The 15,885-nt window shown below is 48.5% G+C and overlaps 1 protein-coding gene across 2 annotated transcripts in view; it reads left to right on the top strand.

Moving 5' to 3' along the window:
• Positions 1–15,885, top strand: part of PRKDC (protein kinase, DNA-activated, catalytic subunit) — a 2,139,921-nt gene that overhangs the window by 998,075 nt on the left and 1,125,961 nt on the right. For both annotated transcript variants that reach the window (XM_069220133.1, XM_069220131.1), the window contains exon 46: positions 14,513–14,661. In XM_069220133.1, coding sequence (XP_069076234.1) covers positions 14,513–14,661 — 149 coding nt within the window. The remainder of the gene's footprint in view (positions 1–14,512; positions 14,662–15,885) is intronic.

Raw genomic sequence — 15,885 nt, 5'->3', positions numbered from 1 at the left:
GCAGACCTGCTTGGTTGGACAAGTGCGCTGTCCATGGGAGTTTCTTGGTCCTTTGTAGTTGCAGGGCAGTCCTCTGAATCGGCAGAGGTCGCTGGTCCCACAGGATGCGTCGCTGGTGCAGGTTCTTCTCTACGGGGCTTTTCAGCTAAGTCCTTCTTCTTTGTAGGTCGTCAGGAATCTGATTTCCGGGGTTCAGGGTTGCCCATAAATACTACATTTAGGTGTGTGCTAGGGCTGGAGTGCAGTAGCCAATGGCTACTGTCCCTGAGGGTGGCTACACCCTCCTTGTGCCTCCTCCCTTGGGGAGGGGAGCACATACCTATTCCTATTGGGCTAAATCCTCCAAAGCAAGATAGAGGATTTTCTAAGGGGGGGGCAGGTCACTTCAGCTCTGGTCACCTTAGGGGTGGACCTGACTGAGGGGGTGACTCCTCCTTGTTTTTCCTCATTATCTCCTCCGGACTTGCTGCCAAAAGTGGGGGCTGTGTCCAGGGGGTGGGCATCTCCACTAGCTGGAGTGCCCTGAGGTGCTGTAACACCTGGCTTGAGCCTTTGAGGCTCATCACCAGGTGTTACAGTTCCTACAGGAAGAGGTGTGAAGCACCTCCACCCAGGACAGGTTTTGTTCCCGGTCACAGAGTGCACAAAGGCAGTCACCCCATGTGGCCAGAAACTTGTCTCTAAGAGGCCCTCTGTGGACATTTCTCAATAAATCCCACACTGGCATCAGTGTGGATTTATTGTGCTGAGAAGTTTGATACCAAACTTCCCAGTATTTTGTGTAGCCATTATGGAACTTTGGAGTCCGTGTTTGACAAACTCCCAGACCATATACTCTGTATGGCTACACTGCGCTTAAAATGTCTAAGAATTGACTTAGACACTGTAGGGGCATAGTGCTCATGCAGCTATGCCCTCACCTGTGGTCTAGTGTATCCTGCCTTAGGGCTGTAAGGCCTGCTAGAGGGGTGACTTACCTATGCCACAGGCAGTGGTTTGTGGGCATGGTGCTCTGAGGGGAGTGCCATGTCGACTTAGTCTTTTTCTCCCCACAAGCACACACAAGCTGTGAGGCAGTGTGCATGTGCTGAGGAGGGGTCCCCAGGGTGGCATAATACATGCTGCAGCCCTTAGAGACCTTCCCTGGACACAGGGCCCTTGGTACCAGGGGTACCATTTACAACAGACTGAACTGTGTGCCTAGGTTGTGCCAATTGTGGAGACAAAGCACACTTTCAATCAAAGCTGGCATCAACAAAAGACTGGGGGGGGTAACCATGCCAACAGTGGCATTTTCCTACATATGGTAAGTGCTTTACACTCCTCCTTGCTAAGCCTGAGCTGCTCCCCACAGCTACTCCTAGAGTGTTTTGGTTATCTAGGCACCAAAACACTATCACTAAGGCTTGCCTGTACTCAGTATAGGGTGCCACACCATAGGTGTACACCATAAACTGAGCCAGATTCCTACAAAGTGTACCTGACCTGTGGGTCATGTAGTCGGAGGTCTGTCACAGCCACCAAACCCCCGGCAGCTGCATCCTCCAAGCCTTCCTAATTTTGACCTGCAAGACCATGGACGCCCAGCTGGTGGAATAATCCACCATCATCTCTACCACTGGCGGTCCATAACATCGGAACAATGGGCCTTGCAGATCATTGAGAGAGGCTACTCCCTCCCCTTGATCCTCCCCTCCTCCTACACCTCCAACATATGATTGGCTGACAGATGTTCATCTTACCTTGCTCCACGAAGAGGTTTGGCTCTGTAGGCTAAGAGGGCCATAGAGATGGTTCCGATATCAGAAGTAGACAGTGGTTGCTATTGCTGCTACTTTGTGATACTCAAAAACAAGAATGGTCTTCGGCCGATCCTAGACCTCAGAACCCTCAATTTCTTACTCAGGGAGGGGGAAATTAAGAATGCTCACTTTGGCTCAGGTTTTGTTTGCCCTAGACCAAGGAGACTGGATGGCAGTGCTGGATTTGCAGGACGCCTATTTTGATACTCCCATTCAGCATGCCCGAAGACGTTACCTGCACTTCATGGACGATCACAAGCACTTTGTTCACCATGCTACCCTTTGGCCTTACTAGCGCACTTTGGCCCTCATTCTGACCCTGGCGGTCTTTGACCGCCAGGGCGGAGGACCGCGGGAGCACCGCCGACAAGCCGGCGGTGCTCCAATGGGGATTCCGACCGCGGCGGTAAAGCCGCGGTCGGACCGGCACCACTGGCGGGGTCCCGCCAGTGTACCGCGGCCCCATTGAATCCTCCGCGGCGGCGCAGCTTGCTGCACCGCCGCGGGGATTCTGACCCCCCCTACCGCCATCCAGATCCCGGCGGTCGGACCGCCGAGATCCGGATGGCGGTAGGGGGGGTCGCGGGGCCCCTGGGGGCCCCTGCAGTGCCCATGCCACTGGCATGGGCATTGCAGGGGCCCCCGTAAGAGGGCCCCTACATGTATTTCACTGTCTGCTGCGCAGACAGTGAAATACGCGACGGGTGCAACTGCACCCGTCGCACAGCTTCCACTCCGCCGGCTCGATTCCGAGCCGGCTTCATCGTGGAAGCCTCTTTCCCGCTGGGCTGGCTGGCGGTCTGAAGGAGACCGCCCGCCAGCCCAGCGGGAAAGTCAGAATTACCGCCGCGGTCTTTCGACCGCGGAACGGTAACCTGACGGCGGGACTTTGGCGGGCGGCCTCCGCCGCCCGCCAAGGTCAGAATGAGGGCCTTTGTGTGTTAACCAAGGTGATAGCGATGGTCACAGCTCATCTGTGGCGTTCAGAGGTGCCAGTCTTCCCCTATCTTGATGACTGGATGTTAAAAGCGGCCTCAACCCAGGCTGTCATCTCCCACCTCCAGACTATGACTGACCTCTTTCATTTGTTGCGGTTCACTATACGCATACCAAAGTCACACCTCACTTCCTCTCAGATGCTCCCTTTCATCAGAGCTGTTCTGGATACAGTGCAGTTTCAGACTTATCCTCCAGAACAGCTAGTCCAGGAGATTCAGGCTATGATACCAATGTTTCAGCCTCTATCCTGGATTTCAGTGAGAATGACTCTGAGGCTGCTGGGCCTCATGGCCACCTGCATCCTGCTTGTGACACATGCCAGATGGCATATATGGGCTCTGCAGTGGGACCTGAGGCTCCAGTGGGCGCAGCATCAGGGGAATCTCTCTTACATGGTCCAGGTCTTGCAGAAGACCTGCAGTTGTGGCTAACGAACCATGATTGGGTCAGAGGCTGACTCCTTTTCCTACCCCAACGAGATCTCAGAGTAGTTCCAGACGCATCGCTTCTAGGATTGGGTGGCCATCTGGGAGAGGGGGAGATCAGAGGACTCTAGTCTCCGGCAGAATTCAGACTCCACATCAACTTGCTGGAGCTCCGAGCGATCTGGCTGGCCTTCCCTCCTTCCATAAAGGGATGGCTAGTACAGGTGTTCATGGGCAACACCACAGCCATGTTGTACCTCAACAAGCAGGGCGGTGTAGGGTCTTGGATCTTATGTCAAAAGGCCCAGCGTCTTTGGACATGGCTGGAACAGCAGGGTATATCTCAGATGGTTGAACATCTGACAGGTACTCTAAACGCCTAGTGGATGGCGAGTGGCCTCTCCATCCAGAGATGGTCAAGGTCTCTTTCAACAGTGGGGAGAGCCTTGGTTAGATCTGTTTGTCTCCGAAGAGAATGCACAATGTCGGCAGTTTTGCACGCTGGTGTTTCCAAGGCTGCTCTCACTCTGAGACGCTCATCGTCTGAGTGGAGCTCAGGCGTCTTGTACACCTTTCTGCTCATACCACTCCTGCCCAGAGATCAGGAACGACTGGGTACATGTCATGCTTGTGGCCTTGGACTGGGCACGGAGAGTCTGGTATACCAAGCTTCTCAACATGAGCATCAATCTTCCAGTCAGGCTGCCCCTTCGAGAGGATCCTCTGTCACAGCAGCATAGGAAGGTTCTCCACCCAAACCTGTCAACTCTCCACCTCCTAGCATAGAGATCAAGCAATGACAGTTGACAGCTTTGGACCTTCCTCCTGAATGTAATGTCATTCTGGCAGGCAGGTATCCTTCTACCAAGAATGTATATGCCTACTGTTGGAAAAACTCGGATATTCTTCTCTTTGCTCTCACCCTTGCCCGGCAAGGCTCTGTTCTGGGTATTCTTAAGGATTACCTTTCTGCTGTGTCTACCTTCTTGTGGTTGCCTGACCAATCCTCTTTATTTAAGTCCCCTTCTCAAGGGGTTTGAACATATGTTTTCCCCATCTCCCTTCATTGTGCCTTAGTGGGACCTTAATCAGATTCTCACATTCCTAATGTGTGCACCTTTGGAGCTTCTGCATAACTGTCCCCTCTGGCTGCTCACAACCAAGACAGCTTTTCTAGTGGCAATAACATCTGAGTGAGCTCCAGTCTTTGTCATCCAAGCGTCCATTCCTGGCTGTTTTCGTGGACAAGGTGGTCCTTCACACTAGGGCCTTTGTTCTTCCAAAAGTGATGACACCATTTCATGTGGATCAACCTGTCACCCTGTCCACTTTCTATGCTCCTCCTCATCTCTCCAAAAAGAGCATTGTCTTTCTACCTTGGCCACACAATAGAGTTCCGGGTGGACAACCAGTTCTTCGTGGGGTATGTTGGAGCAAAGAGAGGTCGGGCAGTGAAGAAATGAACCATTTCTATGTATAAAAATCTGCTGTGCATTGGCTAGAAAGCAGCCTCCTGAGGGCTTATGGGCTCATAGCGCGTAGAGTCTCAGTCCTGGACATCTGCCAGGCAGCAACATGGGCATCCCTGCAAACGTTTACCAAACACTATTGCCTGGACGGTTAGGTCCTCACGGATGACCATTTCGGCTGTTTGGTCCTGCAGGACTTCCTAGTGTAGAGAATTTGTCCGCAGCCTACCGTTGTGTATGGTATTGCTTGGGTATCTATTCAAAGATAAGGAATCTGCGGCTAGATGTCAGATGAACAAGTTACGTTTGAGGGATATATGGCGGTAGATACACATGCTCTGCATACTTCCGCCATCTAGTGTTGGGTCTGGATGTGTGCAAGTTGATTTTCTTCTAATATGTCTTTCAAGTCATTAGGCAAAATGACTCCTCCTCTTGGTGATAATATGCTTTGGCATCAACTTCATTGTTAGGTTGTTTTCTTTCCGCCGTCTGGTACGGACATGTTTTCTAGCACTCCGCTTCCAGACCGTTTTTTTGTACTCCCTTAGCTTCATTGTGCACTACCACACTTGTTTGTATTGTTTTCGATCACGTTCCAACATTGTGGATCGAAAAACAAGAAAACTATCGCCATTCGATTCGATGTCCTCCTCTTGCAGCCTTTGGGCCTTTCCCATACGGCCCTATTCTTGACCTCATCAATCTTTGATCAACAATGCCCTGCTAATGGAATGGATTACATTTCGCTTCTGTCCCACCTGTAGGAGTCTGGCTCAGTTTATGGTCCACACCTATGGTGTGGCACCCTATACTGAGTCCAGGCAACCCTTAGTGATAGTGTTTTGGTGCCTAGATAACCAAAGCTCTCTTGGGGTAGCTGTGGAGAGCAGCTCAGGCTTATTAAGGAGGAGTGTAAAGCACATATAATACCACAGTAGTCAGTCAGTGATTATCACACAATAAAGAACCACACCAAGTGTTAGAAAAATAAAGTATTCTTTATTATAACACTAGTACTATCCTAATATTGGTATATTTCCATTTGAATATATATATATATATATATACACACAAAAGATATACTTTAAAACAATCTGAAAAAGCATAGAAACACATTGGACCCTATGGTGGTGGGGGGTGTCAAACCATATAGTAAGAAAGTGGTGTAAGAATGGAGGAGCCCAACCAATGTAAGTGTGTTAGAATTCCAAGGGCTTGGGGAGTAAGGAATTACCAGAGGTAAGTATGAGAAAACCCACAGGCGCCCGGTTGCTGAGTTATCACGCTGGGTGTCCCATAGGCTAACACAGAACCATTGTGGTTGGAATTTTCAGGATTCAGTACCTTTCCCAGAGGACCCGATGAAACCAGTTGACACAAGGAAGGTTGGCTAGTGCCCCCAGCCCTGGATACCCAGGGAAGTGGAGTTCCCACGCCAGGGATCCCAGGTGCATAGGGGTAAAGTGATGTCGAAAACCTTTGTTGAAATGAGTGGTAACCTCCGTTGTCTGGCTGCTGTCACAACCCGTGGGCCAGGTCGGTAGAACCGAAAAATGGATTCCAGATAAGAAGAACCTGAAAAAGAAGGGGACAGTGTCCTGACCACTCGGAGATGTCCAGGCTGTGCAGGTAGGCAATACCCACCCTCCTAGAGGTGAAGTTTCTGCAGGGCGGTGAAGGAAGAAGTCCAGCTGCGGAGCCCAGGGGATGCAGGAAGATCCTTGGTGTCACCAACAAGCTGTACAACGTCTGTTGCTGTATTGCAGGAGGGTCAGTGGCCAGCAGTACCACCAACAAGCATTGGCAATTGCAAAAGACATTGCAGAGAAGTTTTGAAGGTTTTTGGGACCAGCAAGGTCCACATGAGCCGACCTTTGGGGGTGGAGTCAGGGCTGGCCCTCAGCAGGAAGGAAAGCCAGCAGGAATCGTTGGGTCCCCCACAAGTGACCCACTGGCAGCAGACACAGAGTTGCAGGGAGGCCCCTGCAGCACAACAAAGCAGGAGTCCCACGCCACAGGAGTTGCAGAGTGCTGGAGGCTGGGGCTTCTTGGAGCTTAAAAATCACTTGAAGGAAGAGCCAACAAGTTTTGGTAAGAGCAACAGTCGTGGTGCACAGGGGTTCTGTACCCATGGCTCCAGCAAAGGCCCACTGTCTACCAAGTTAGTCAGGAGACAAGCAGGGCCTTCAGAGATCCACAGAACCACCACCTGTGTTTGTGTTATGTTTGTGGGACAGCAGGATCCACCAGCCGATTGTTGTCTTAAGGTGCCTGTGGATGCAGGCGAGTGACTCCTTCACTCCAAATTGGATTGCTACTTGCTTCTTGATGCACGCTGAGTCCTTGTGACCCTGGAGTATGCACAGCCATGGATGTTGCAGAAATCTTGCAGGAGCTGGTGAAACAATGTTGCAGTGGGAGCCTTCCCAACTGGATTCAGTCCTGTTTCAATACCAAAACCCCACCCCAGACACCCCCAATTCAAAGGGAGAGGTGATCACACCTCTCTCCTACAGAAAATCCTTTGTTCTGCCTTCCCCTGTTCGACTTAGGCTCATCAGCAGAACAGAACAGTGCCTAGGGTCAGCCAGAGCACAGGCTGGCATGCAGACCCCGCAAGGCTGTACAAGGAGAACTAGGGGATCCTCTAAGGAACCCCCAGAATACATAGTATCATGCAATTAGCACTTCAATCAGTGTAGTTGCATGATTCCAACATATTTGATACCAAACATGCCTAGGTTCGTAGAAGCCATTATGTAGTTGGACTACTCGTGTTCACCACTGTCCACTACATACCTTAAGATGGCTTCCTCACATTAAAAAGCCCAAGGAATGGAGTCTGGGGTTTGTAGGGTCACCTCTGCTCATGCAGGGGTGCCCTCACAGTCAGGACCATGCACTCTGCCCTTGGGTTGAAGGGCCTACCAGAGGGGTGACTGACAGTGTGCAAGTGCAGTGGCTATATAAGACAAGCCTTATATTTAAAGTGAAAGGTGCATCCATCTTTTCACGCAGACTTCAATGGTAGGCCTGCAGACACAGTTTGCATGGGCTCCTGTGGGTGGCATAATACATGCTGGAACCCATGGGAGACCACCGTGTAGCAGTGTCCTGGGTACCTAAGTACCATGTACTAAGGACTTACATGGGTGCAGCAGTACGCTAATTGTGGGGTGCAAAAGTTACCCTTGAACCAAATTTAGAGGAGAGAGCACCGACACTGGGGTCCTGGTTAGCAGGTTCACAGTTTACTACAGTCTAAACACAGACACCAGGCAAAACGTGTGGGGTGGGGGTACTATAACCAGAACCCAGATTCCTACACCACCTACCACGTGAAGTACTCGCAGACAGACCTCCACCAGGTTGGCAACATCTGCCTGTCCTGACTATAACGAGGAGGTCTGTGAGGCCCATTGATTCTTTGGATCGAAAAAGACTTTGTAAGACCATCGGGTGCATCGCAGAGAGATGCAGCGCAAAGACATGGAGAAGACACCCGACATCTTCGGCCAACAAGGAGGAGGAAGAGGACGAACTGCACAAGGCCTCAGCAGCTGAGGAAGAGGCCTTTTCCATCCAGGACTCCAGCTCCAACTGTGACCTCAAGCTCAAATTACAGATGCAGGATCTTCCTCTGGGGCAGCAGACCTTGAGGATCTATGCCCCTCTCCAACCATCCAAGAGACACTCAGTTCAGACCGAAACTATGGCTCACAGGCCACCACTACCGACATGCCATGGTAGGTACTAACCATCCTCTAAGGACGCCCCACTCTCTGCACTGAAAGTGTAGCTGAAATTGCACCCTTCTGCACCAAGCCAACCATCTGCATTATCAGTTCTTAGCCCGATGGCCTCAACCGCTTCAGCTCCTAGCACCTCAGCACCGAAACAAAAACGCCTTTCAGCACCAGAAACCTCCACACCAGCACCGAAATTGGCTCCTGAACCGATCTTCCAAGCCATGGAGGAGTGACTCCATCAGAAGCGGAAGAAACTGCATATACAGCTTCTCATTGGTTGAATACCAGCTAAAGCTGTGCATATGGCACTGCTACCATATAGACACTCCACCTCTCCTTTGGAGAGGCTATAGACTTGCCAGTACCTCCCAAGAGGAAGAAGAACATTGTCACCAGTCCTCTGCAGCCTCCTATTGGTGCATCTCCACCACCTCAACCACTTCCTCCACCTCCCTGTCCACCCCTACACCTCACCAGTGATATAGTGGATATCACACCACAGGGTTCTACACAGTTGTACACTGGGGATCATGGTTGGGGAGGGGGTGATGATACGTATCAGCAACCCACAGATCCTTGGGACAGCTATGATATTGATCCCACAGGTGATACGAACCCAGATCTCTAACCGGCCAAGCCCTCATCCGCAATGATGCAACATCTTTCCAAGATTTGATTACTAGGGCGGCAGCTTATCACAATGCCCAATACATGAGGACCGCATTGAAGATATTTTTCCCCCCTCAAACACTCTCCAGCACCAATTGGGCATGTTAGTACCCTCATATTTTAAAGGTAAACCTCTGACATTCGGATTACTTTTTTAGAGACCTGGTGCGGGCACTCCTCTTTACATCTAGTGTTGATAAAAAATATAAAGCAGCAGTTGGCACATTCTAAATATCACGGGGGAGGAAAGATGGCCCAGGCATCAAACAACATGGTGGAGGCTAGCAGTGGGAGTGGCCAAAAGAGACATTGCCAAGGCATGGGGTGCGAGTGAGCCTCCTTCCATTAGAGACTGGAAATATAACATGGATTGTTGCCACCAAGTAGAACAAGAGAGCTACAAGAGTCGGGTTGTAGCAGGAAATACGACAAAATCTGGTCCTCATGGCGTAATTATAGAGGCATATGAACATATATGTGACATGGTATATGGCAAAATACCTTACGGGTGGGGGGCAGTGAATACGAGGGCCACTGTTTCATGTTTACTGAGAGACTACACGCTAAATAGTAAATGAACTAATTTACGGATATGTTGGATGGCAGTACTGTATCTTTCGTCCTCTCAAAACAAAATGTAAACCATATAAGGATAATGCTCTTTGATGTATTCTGGAAGCTCATTGACGCTTCCAGTAAAAGGGTGGCAGCACAAGCCACCAGTCATTGATGAATTGCCAACACCCAAGGTTTGTTGGCAAGATGTGACAGGGCCCCTTGGGATGAAATGGATGAATTCATCCAACATCTCTCTGACAAGTATAAAAAGAGGGGTGAAGAAATTATCCAAGAGGGCACATTGATATCAAACAATTCCATCAGGTGTGCCCTTGATTCAGCCGATACAGCTACATCAATACTAGTGTACTACTGGTTAGACACACTTGGCTACGCATATCTGGCTTCAATCCAGAAGTTCAGCAAACACTGTTAAGTGTCCCATTTGAGAAGCAACATCTGTTTGGTCCCCAGGTGGACCAAGCATTGGAAAAAATGAAAAAGGACCGAGAGGCACCAAAATCTATGGGGGCTCTCCAAACCCCCACTCCTCGTGGCTCCTTTTGGCATCCCGTATACAAAGATGCCAAAGCTACATCCTCAGATGCCTCTAACTCCTCATACAGGCAACAATATCAGCCCTCCCCTTCATGGGGATATTTCAGAGGGAACAAATCTATGGGTCTCAGAAAGGATGCATCCACTCGCACCCGCACGCTCCGTCTCCAAACAGTGACTCTCTTCTTATTCCCCCCCAGACAATCTAACAACTGTCGGGGGACAACTACAACATTTCTTCCCCACCTGGGAAAACATAGTATCAGCTCAGTGGGTGTTGGACATTATCCAGCATGGATATTGTTTGGAACTCGTCAGGACACCTCCAAACATCCCACCTCACAGACACAAACTCTCTATAGAACATCAAAACCTGCTCAAACAAGAAGCACAGGCTCTGTTGCTCAAAGGAGCCATAGAGCCTGTGCCTCTTCAACAGCAGGGCTCAGGAATATACTCCCTATACTTTTTAATCCCCAAAAAAAGAGAGATTGCTATGGCCCATATTGGACCTCAGACCCTTAAATCATTACTTCCTATCAGGCCCCTTCCAATAAGACGTGATTCCACCACTTCAACAGGTCAACTTTGTCAGCACTAGACTTAAAGGATGCTTAGTTTCACATCCCTATCTATCCAGCTCACCGCAAATACCTTAGGTTTGTTATAGCAGGAATGCATTACCAGTTCAAGGTGCTCCCATTCGGAGTCACTACAGCATCACAGGTGTTCACCAAATGCCTAGCAGTAGTAGCAGCACATATGTGCAGGCAGAAGATTAAGGCCTTCCCATATCTGAACAACTGGCTAATCAGAGCCAGTATGTTCTAGTTGTGTCAACAACATTCTCAGACCACTCAACATCTTCTCCATCAACCAGGATGTACCATCAGCATACACAAGTCACACCTTCAGCCTTCACATATTCAACCACATTTAGAGGCTATTTTCAATGCACGACTGGGATTAGCCTACCCAAATGTAGTCAGGATTCAGAATATCCAACTCTACTACACCATTTTCACCCAAAGCAACACATAAGTCAAAACAGTTATGCAACTCTTAGGCATGATGGCATCTTGCATTGCAGTAGTCCCACATGCATGACTACATATGTGCCCGCTGCAAGAATGCCTGGCACGCCAATGGTCTCAGTCACAAGGTCAGCTACAAGATCTAGTGTTGGTAGACAGCCACACATATCACTCTCTGCAGTGGTGGTACTCACAAAATCTATTAAGGGGGTGTTAATTCCTCAACGCTGATCCCCAGATCATTCTCACCGGGGGCACGTACCTCACAGGATGGAGTGCTCACCTAGAGGATCTCAAAGTTCAGGGTCTGTGGGACATCAAACACCAGAGTCTCCACATCAACTACTTCGAGCTTCAAGCTGTTCACCTAGCTTGTAAAGCTTTCCTAATGCACTTAATAGTAAAGGTTGTCCTGGTCCAGACAGATGACATGACAGCCACGTTTTTACAAAAACGGGGGGGATGGGACGACACTCTCTACAGTTATCACTCCTATCTCAGATGATTTGGCATTTGGCAATACATCACAACATCTACCTGTTAGCTGAACTCCACCCAGGGACAGACAACGACGTTGCCGACCTCCTAAACATGATGTGGCAACAAGTCCACAAGTGGGAACTCCACCCAGAGTCTTCCTCCCATACTTACACAAGTGGAAGATAGACCTGTGTACAGCCACAGATAATGCAGAATGTCCAGACTTGGCCTCCAGGTTCCCACACTCGCTATCCAAGAGCAGTGCTGTATGGATGAACTTGTAAGGGATATTTGTCAACGCTTTTCCACCTCTTCCTGTTCTTCAGTTTGTGGTTCGGAAGCTCATGCAAACGTCTCACCCCCTCATGCTAGTAGCTCACACTTGGGGTCATCAGCCATGGTTCACCACGCTACTCGAGTTCTCTAGTTCCCCACAAGAAGCTTCCCCTCAACCTTGGACCTTCTTACAACCATGGAGAAATCAGGCATCCAAATCCAAAGGAATTCAACCTTGCAATTAGGATCTCCGGTCATTGAATTTGGTTACCTTAATCTCCCACGTTAATGTATGACCATTCTCAAAGAAGCTCGTAGATATACAAGTAGAGCATGCTATCCAGCCAAGTGGAAAAGATTTGTCCTCTACTGCTGCAGTAAACACATTGATCCATTTGATGCAACTATGCAAAATATTGTTTGCTACCTTCTCCATTTGCAGACCTCTGGCCTGGCCTACACTTCAATAAGGTTACATTTAGCTGCAGTGGTTGCTTATCTACAGAACAGGCAACAGTTATCTTTGTTCAAGGTAACAGTTATATAGGCATTCATGGAAGGCCATAAAAGAGGAATTCCACCCAGAGTTCCACCTGCACCCTCATGAAATCTCAATATTGTACTCACAAGACTTATGGGTCCACCATTTGAACCATTGCATAACTGCCTCCTCCAATTTTCTCTCTTGGAAGGTTGCATTTTAGGTGGCCATCTCTTCACTCAGGCGTGTCGGTGAGCTCCAGGCATTAACCTTGGAATAGCCTTTCTTCCAGCTACACAGAGATAGGGTGGTCCTTCGAACTAACCCAAAGTTCCTCCAGATGGTGGTTTCCGCTTTCCACCTCAATCACTGAGTTGAATTACCTGTTTTCTTTGTGCAACCTGGTTCAGTTGCGGAAAGAGCCCTTCATACAGTAGCTGTAAAACAAACTTTTAACATTTTATATTGACAGACCTAAAGAGTTTCGTAAAACCAAACACTCCTTGTTGCCTTTTCGTTCCCTCACAAAGGAAAGCCTATACCTAAATCGGGCATTTTGAGATGGATAATTAAATGCATTCAGACATGTTACACCAAAACTAAAAGAACTTTGCTAACACCTCCTAAGGCACATTCTGTCTGTAAGATAGGAGATTCTTTGGCTTTCCTGGGTAATATCCCAATAGCTGAGATTTGTAAAGCAGCGACATAGTTTACAACACACACTTTCACTAAACATTATTGTGAGGATGTGTTAGCATGCCACAAGCAAATGTAGGACAGGCAGTGTTGCGTGCTCTTTCAAAGAACTGCAATAACCACAGGTTAGCCACCGTTTTCTGGAAGCCTTTGTCTCACAGTCTATGCAGAGCATGTGCATGTACACCCACACATGCCTTGAATGGAAAATTTTACTTACCCTTTAAGCAACTGTTTGTGTCATGTAATGCTTTAGATTCACATGAGTCCGCCCTCCTCCCAGAACACCTACGGGCGTTGCAATTCCTTCTTAGAGTTCCTTTTGCATGGACATTTCTTTATTGATGCTTACTCACACTCCATTCTCACCCGCCTGCCGGAAAACAATCTAACAATGGAGTTGATGCCTGTGCGCATTATCACCAAGAGACTGAGTCATTTTGCCTCTTGAGTCCAAAGACTTCTTCGAAGAAAAACAACTTGCATTCATCTGGACCCAACAGTAGATCGCGGAAGTATGCAGACTATGTGAATCTACAGCACAGCATGCTACAAACAGTTGCTTACAGGGTAAGTAACATTTTCCTTACCTTTTGGTAACACATTATCTGGTAGGGACAATATCTAGCTGCAGATCCCTTACCGATCCACCCTTTCACCCCACTCTATGAACCGCTTTCTAGGGCTAGGGAATACTCACTTCCAGGCCCCTTGTTTGGACACACCAGTGGCAGTACATTTTATGGCTCTGCGCTCCTGGTGTGAAAAGTAACTGACGTTAGCGCACTGAGGTGGCACCTATAAGGGTGACTGCTATGTCACTTCCGTTGTGGACCACGCCAAGCTGATCGCCACCTACTGGCGTGCAGGGGTACTGCTCATGCTAAAATCTTCCAGATCCAGTCTGGTGCCTGGAAAATTCAAAGGTAAGTAATCTGCGGTTAGATATTGTCTCTACTAGATAATGCATTACTGAAGGAAAGCAAATTGTTCTTTCAGCTCTGAACTATCCAAGGTGTACTGATCCACTTTCATGCTTTTGAAAACAATGTATTGACTGTGACTTTGTGATTAATGGTTGGGGTGAGGCTGCACTTCAAGGCTATTGTAAAATGTTTTTGATAAGCAGGCCTGTACTGCAGTGTTTATCATTTCTTTGAATTACTTGACTGTAGAATTGAGTATATTCTTCCTTTGTGTAATGTATGACTTTTGATTTATTTTTTTATTTTTTAAATGGTCACAACCTACATCAAATAGAAAAATGGCAAGGTGTTGACCCATGTTTACCTTTTAATTCTTTTCACTAGAGGAGCCACGTTACTTATCGTCTCAGTCTTACATGGCAGACAGCAGTCTGAGTGAAGAAATGAGTCAGTTTGATTTCTCAACTGGTGTCCAAAGTTTTTCGTACAGCTCACAGGACCCCACAGCTCAACCAGCTCACAGTAAAAGAAAGGTATGTGTTGATCCCTTATAATCAGTTTGGGATATTTAGAGAGTGTAGAGACTGGGGAGGGAATAACATTAGGAATCAGTTGGCATCTATTCCAATTCAACGAAATTGCGGTATGTAACTAGACTATTCACAGGTCAGTGGACTGAAGTTGTGATGTATGCTTCTGCTAGCAGGTTCCTCGCCTTTTGAATATCCCCATGCACAAAACTGTATCAGAAGAATGAGCAGTAGCTCTCCAGTGCAAGTAAGTAGCATTCATCTCCACTTCAGCCTCCGGTACCATCTAGATCATGATATTCCTGAAACCATTTGGTAATAGCCCAACATCCTGATGTGTTTTTTTTCTGCATCGTTCACCATAGCTTCGGAGTGGCTTTTCATGGAACATTTTCACAAAACGTTAGGCACATCGTCACTGTTCAAGAAGTCAGAGATCAAGCCCTCTCGCTCCTGCCAAGGACAGATGTCCTTTTTGGACCCTCATTAGGTCTCCTTGTGACATTTGGTACCCAACAACAACAACTCAAGGTCTGGTATTCATTTTGCCATAAAGGAGTGGGAGGCAAAGTAGTTCATGGTGCCCAATGAGCACCAGAACTGGCCCCAGCTAAACAAAGATGTTGAGATAGTCACCATCTTCCATACCAAATTATAAGGAAAAATAGGAAATGCAGAAGAGGTGCTGGTGAAACCTCTCCATGCCCAGGTGCCATTCCTGCTCCAGAAATAGCTCTCCTTGGTGCTTCCTGCCATGAAACGATGGAGTGAGCCAAAGTTAGTTGACATCATCCTGGATGAGCAACCGGTGCTGGGCCTAGCTCCTATGTATTCCTGCTTCGATGTTGAGCTCTCATCCAGTCTACCCACTGTTTCTGGTGCTGACCCAACGCAGGTCATTACTTTCACACAGGACATGCTGGTGCTCTCCTGGGCACCTCAGTTCCCTCTCTCCTGCCTTCGGACCCCAGGAACCAATGGGGCCTCCAATTGGGATGTTGTTGGCAGGTCCTTTTTAGATGCCAGTCGACTCATCACCAGGTCAATTCACTGCCCCAAACTTGTGGAGCACCATCACCCAGAATCCCACCAGTTGTTCCTCCACCAGAACTAACATAGGCGCCAACTCTGGCACAGATTCAGACTTTTGACCCTATACCTTAATGTGCTTAGGGAAGAGAGTGTAAAGGTTAGTGGAGAATGGCCAGTATAGGGACGAGTCTCAGC

This window comes from Pleurodeles waltl, chromosome 2_2 (genome assembly GCF_031143425.1).
Source record: "Pleurodeles waltl isolate 20211129_DDA chromosome 2_2, aPleWal1.hap1.20221129, whole genome shotgun sequence".
Lineage (NCBI taxonomy): Eukaryota > Metazoa > Chordata > Amphibia > Caudata > Salamandridae > Pleurodeles > Pleurodeles waltl.
The sequence above is the reverse complement of the archived record's forward strand: the minus strand, read 5'-3'. Positions and strand labels throughout refer to the sequence as shown.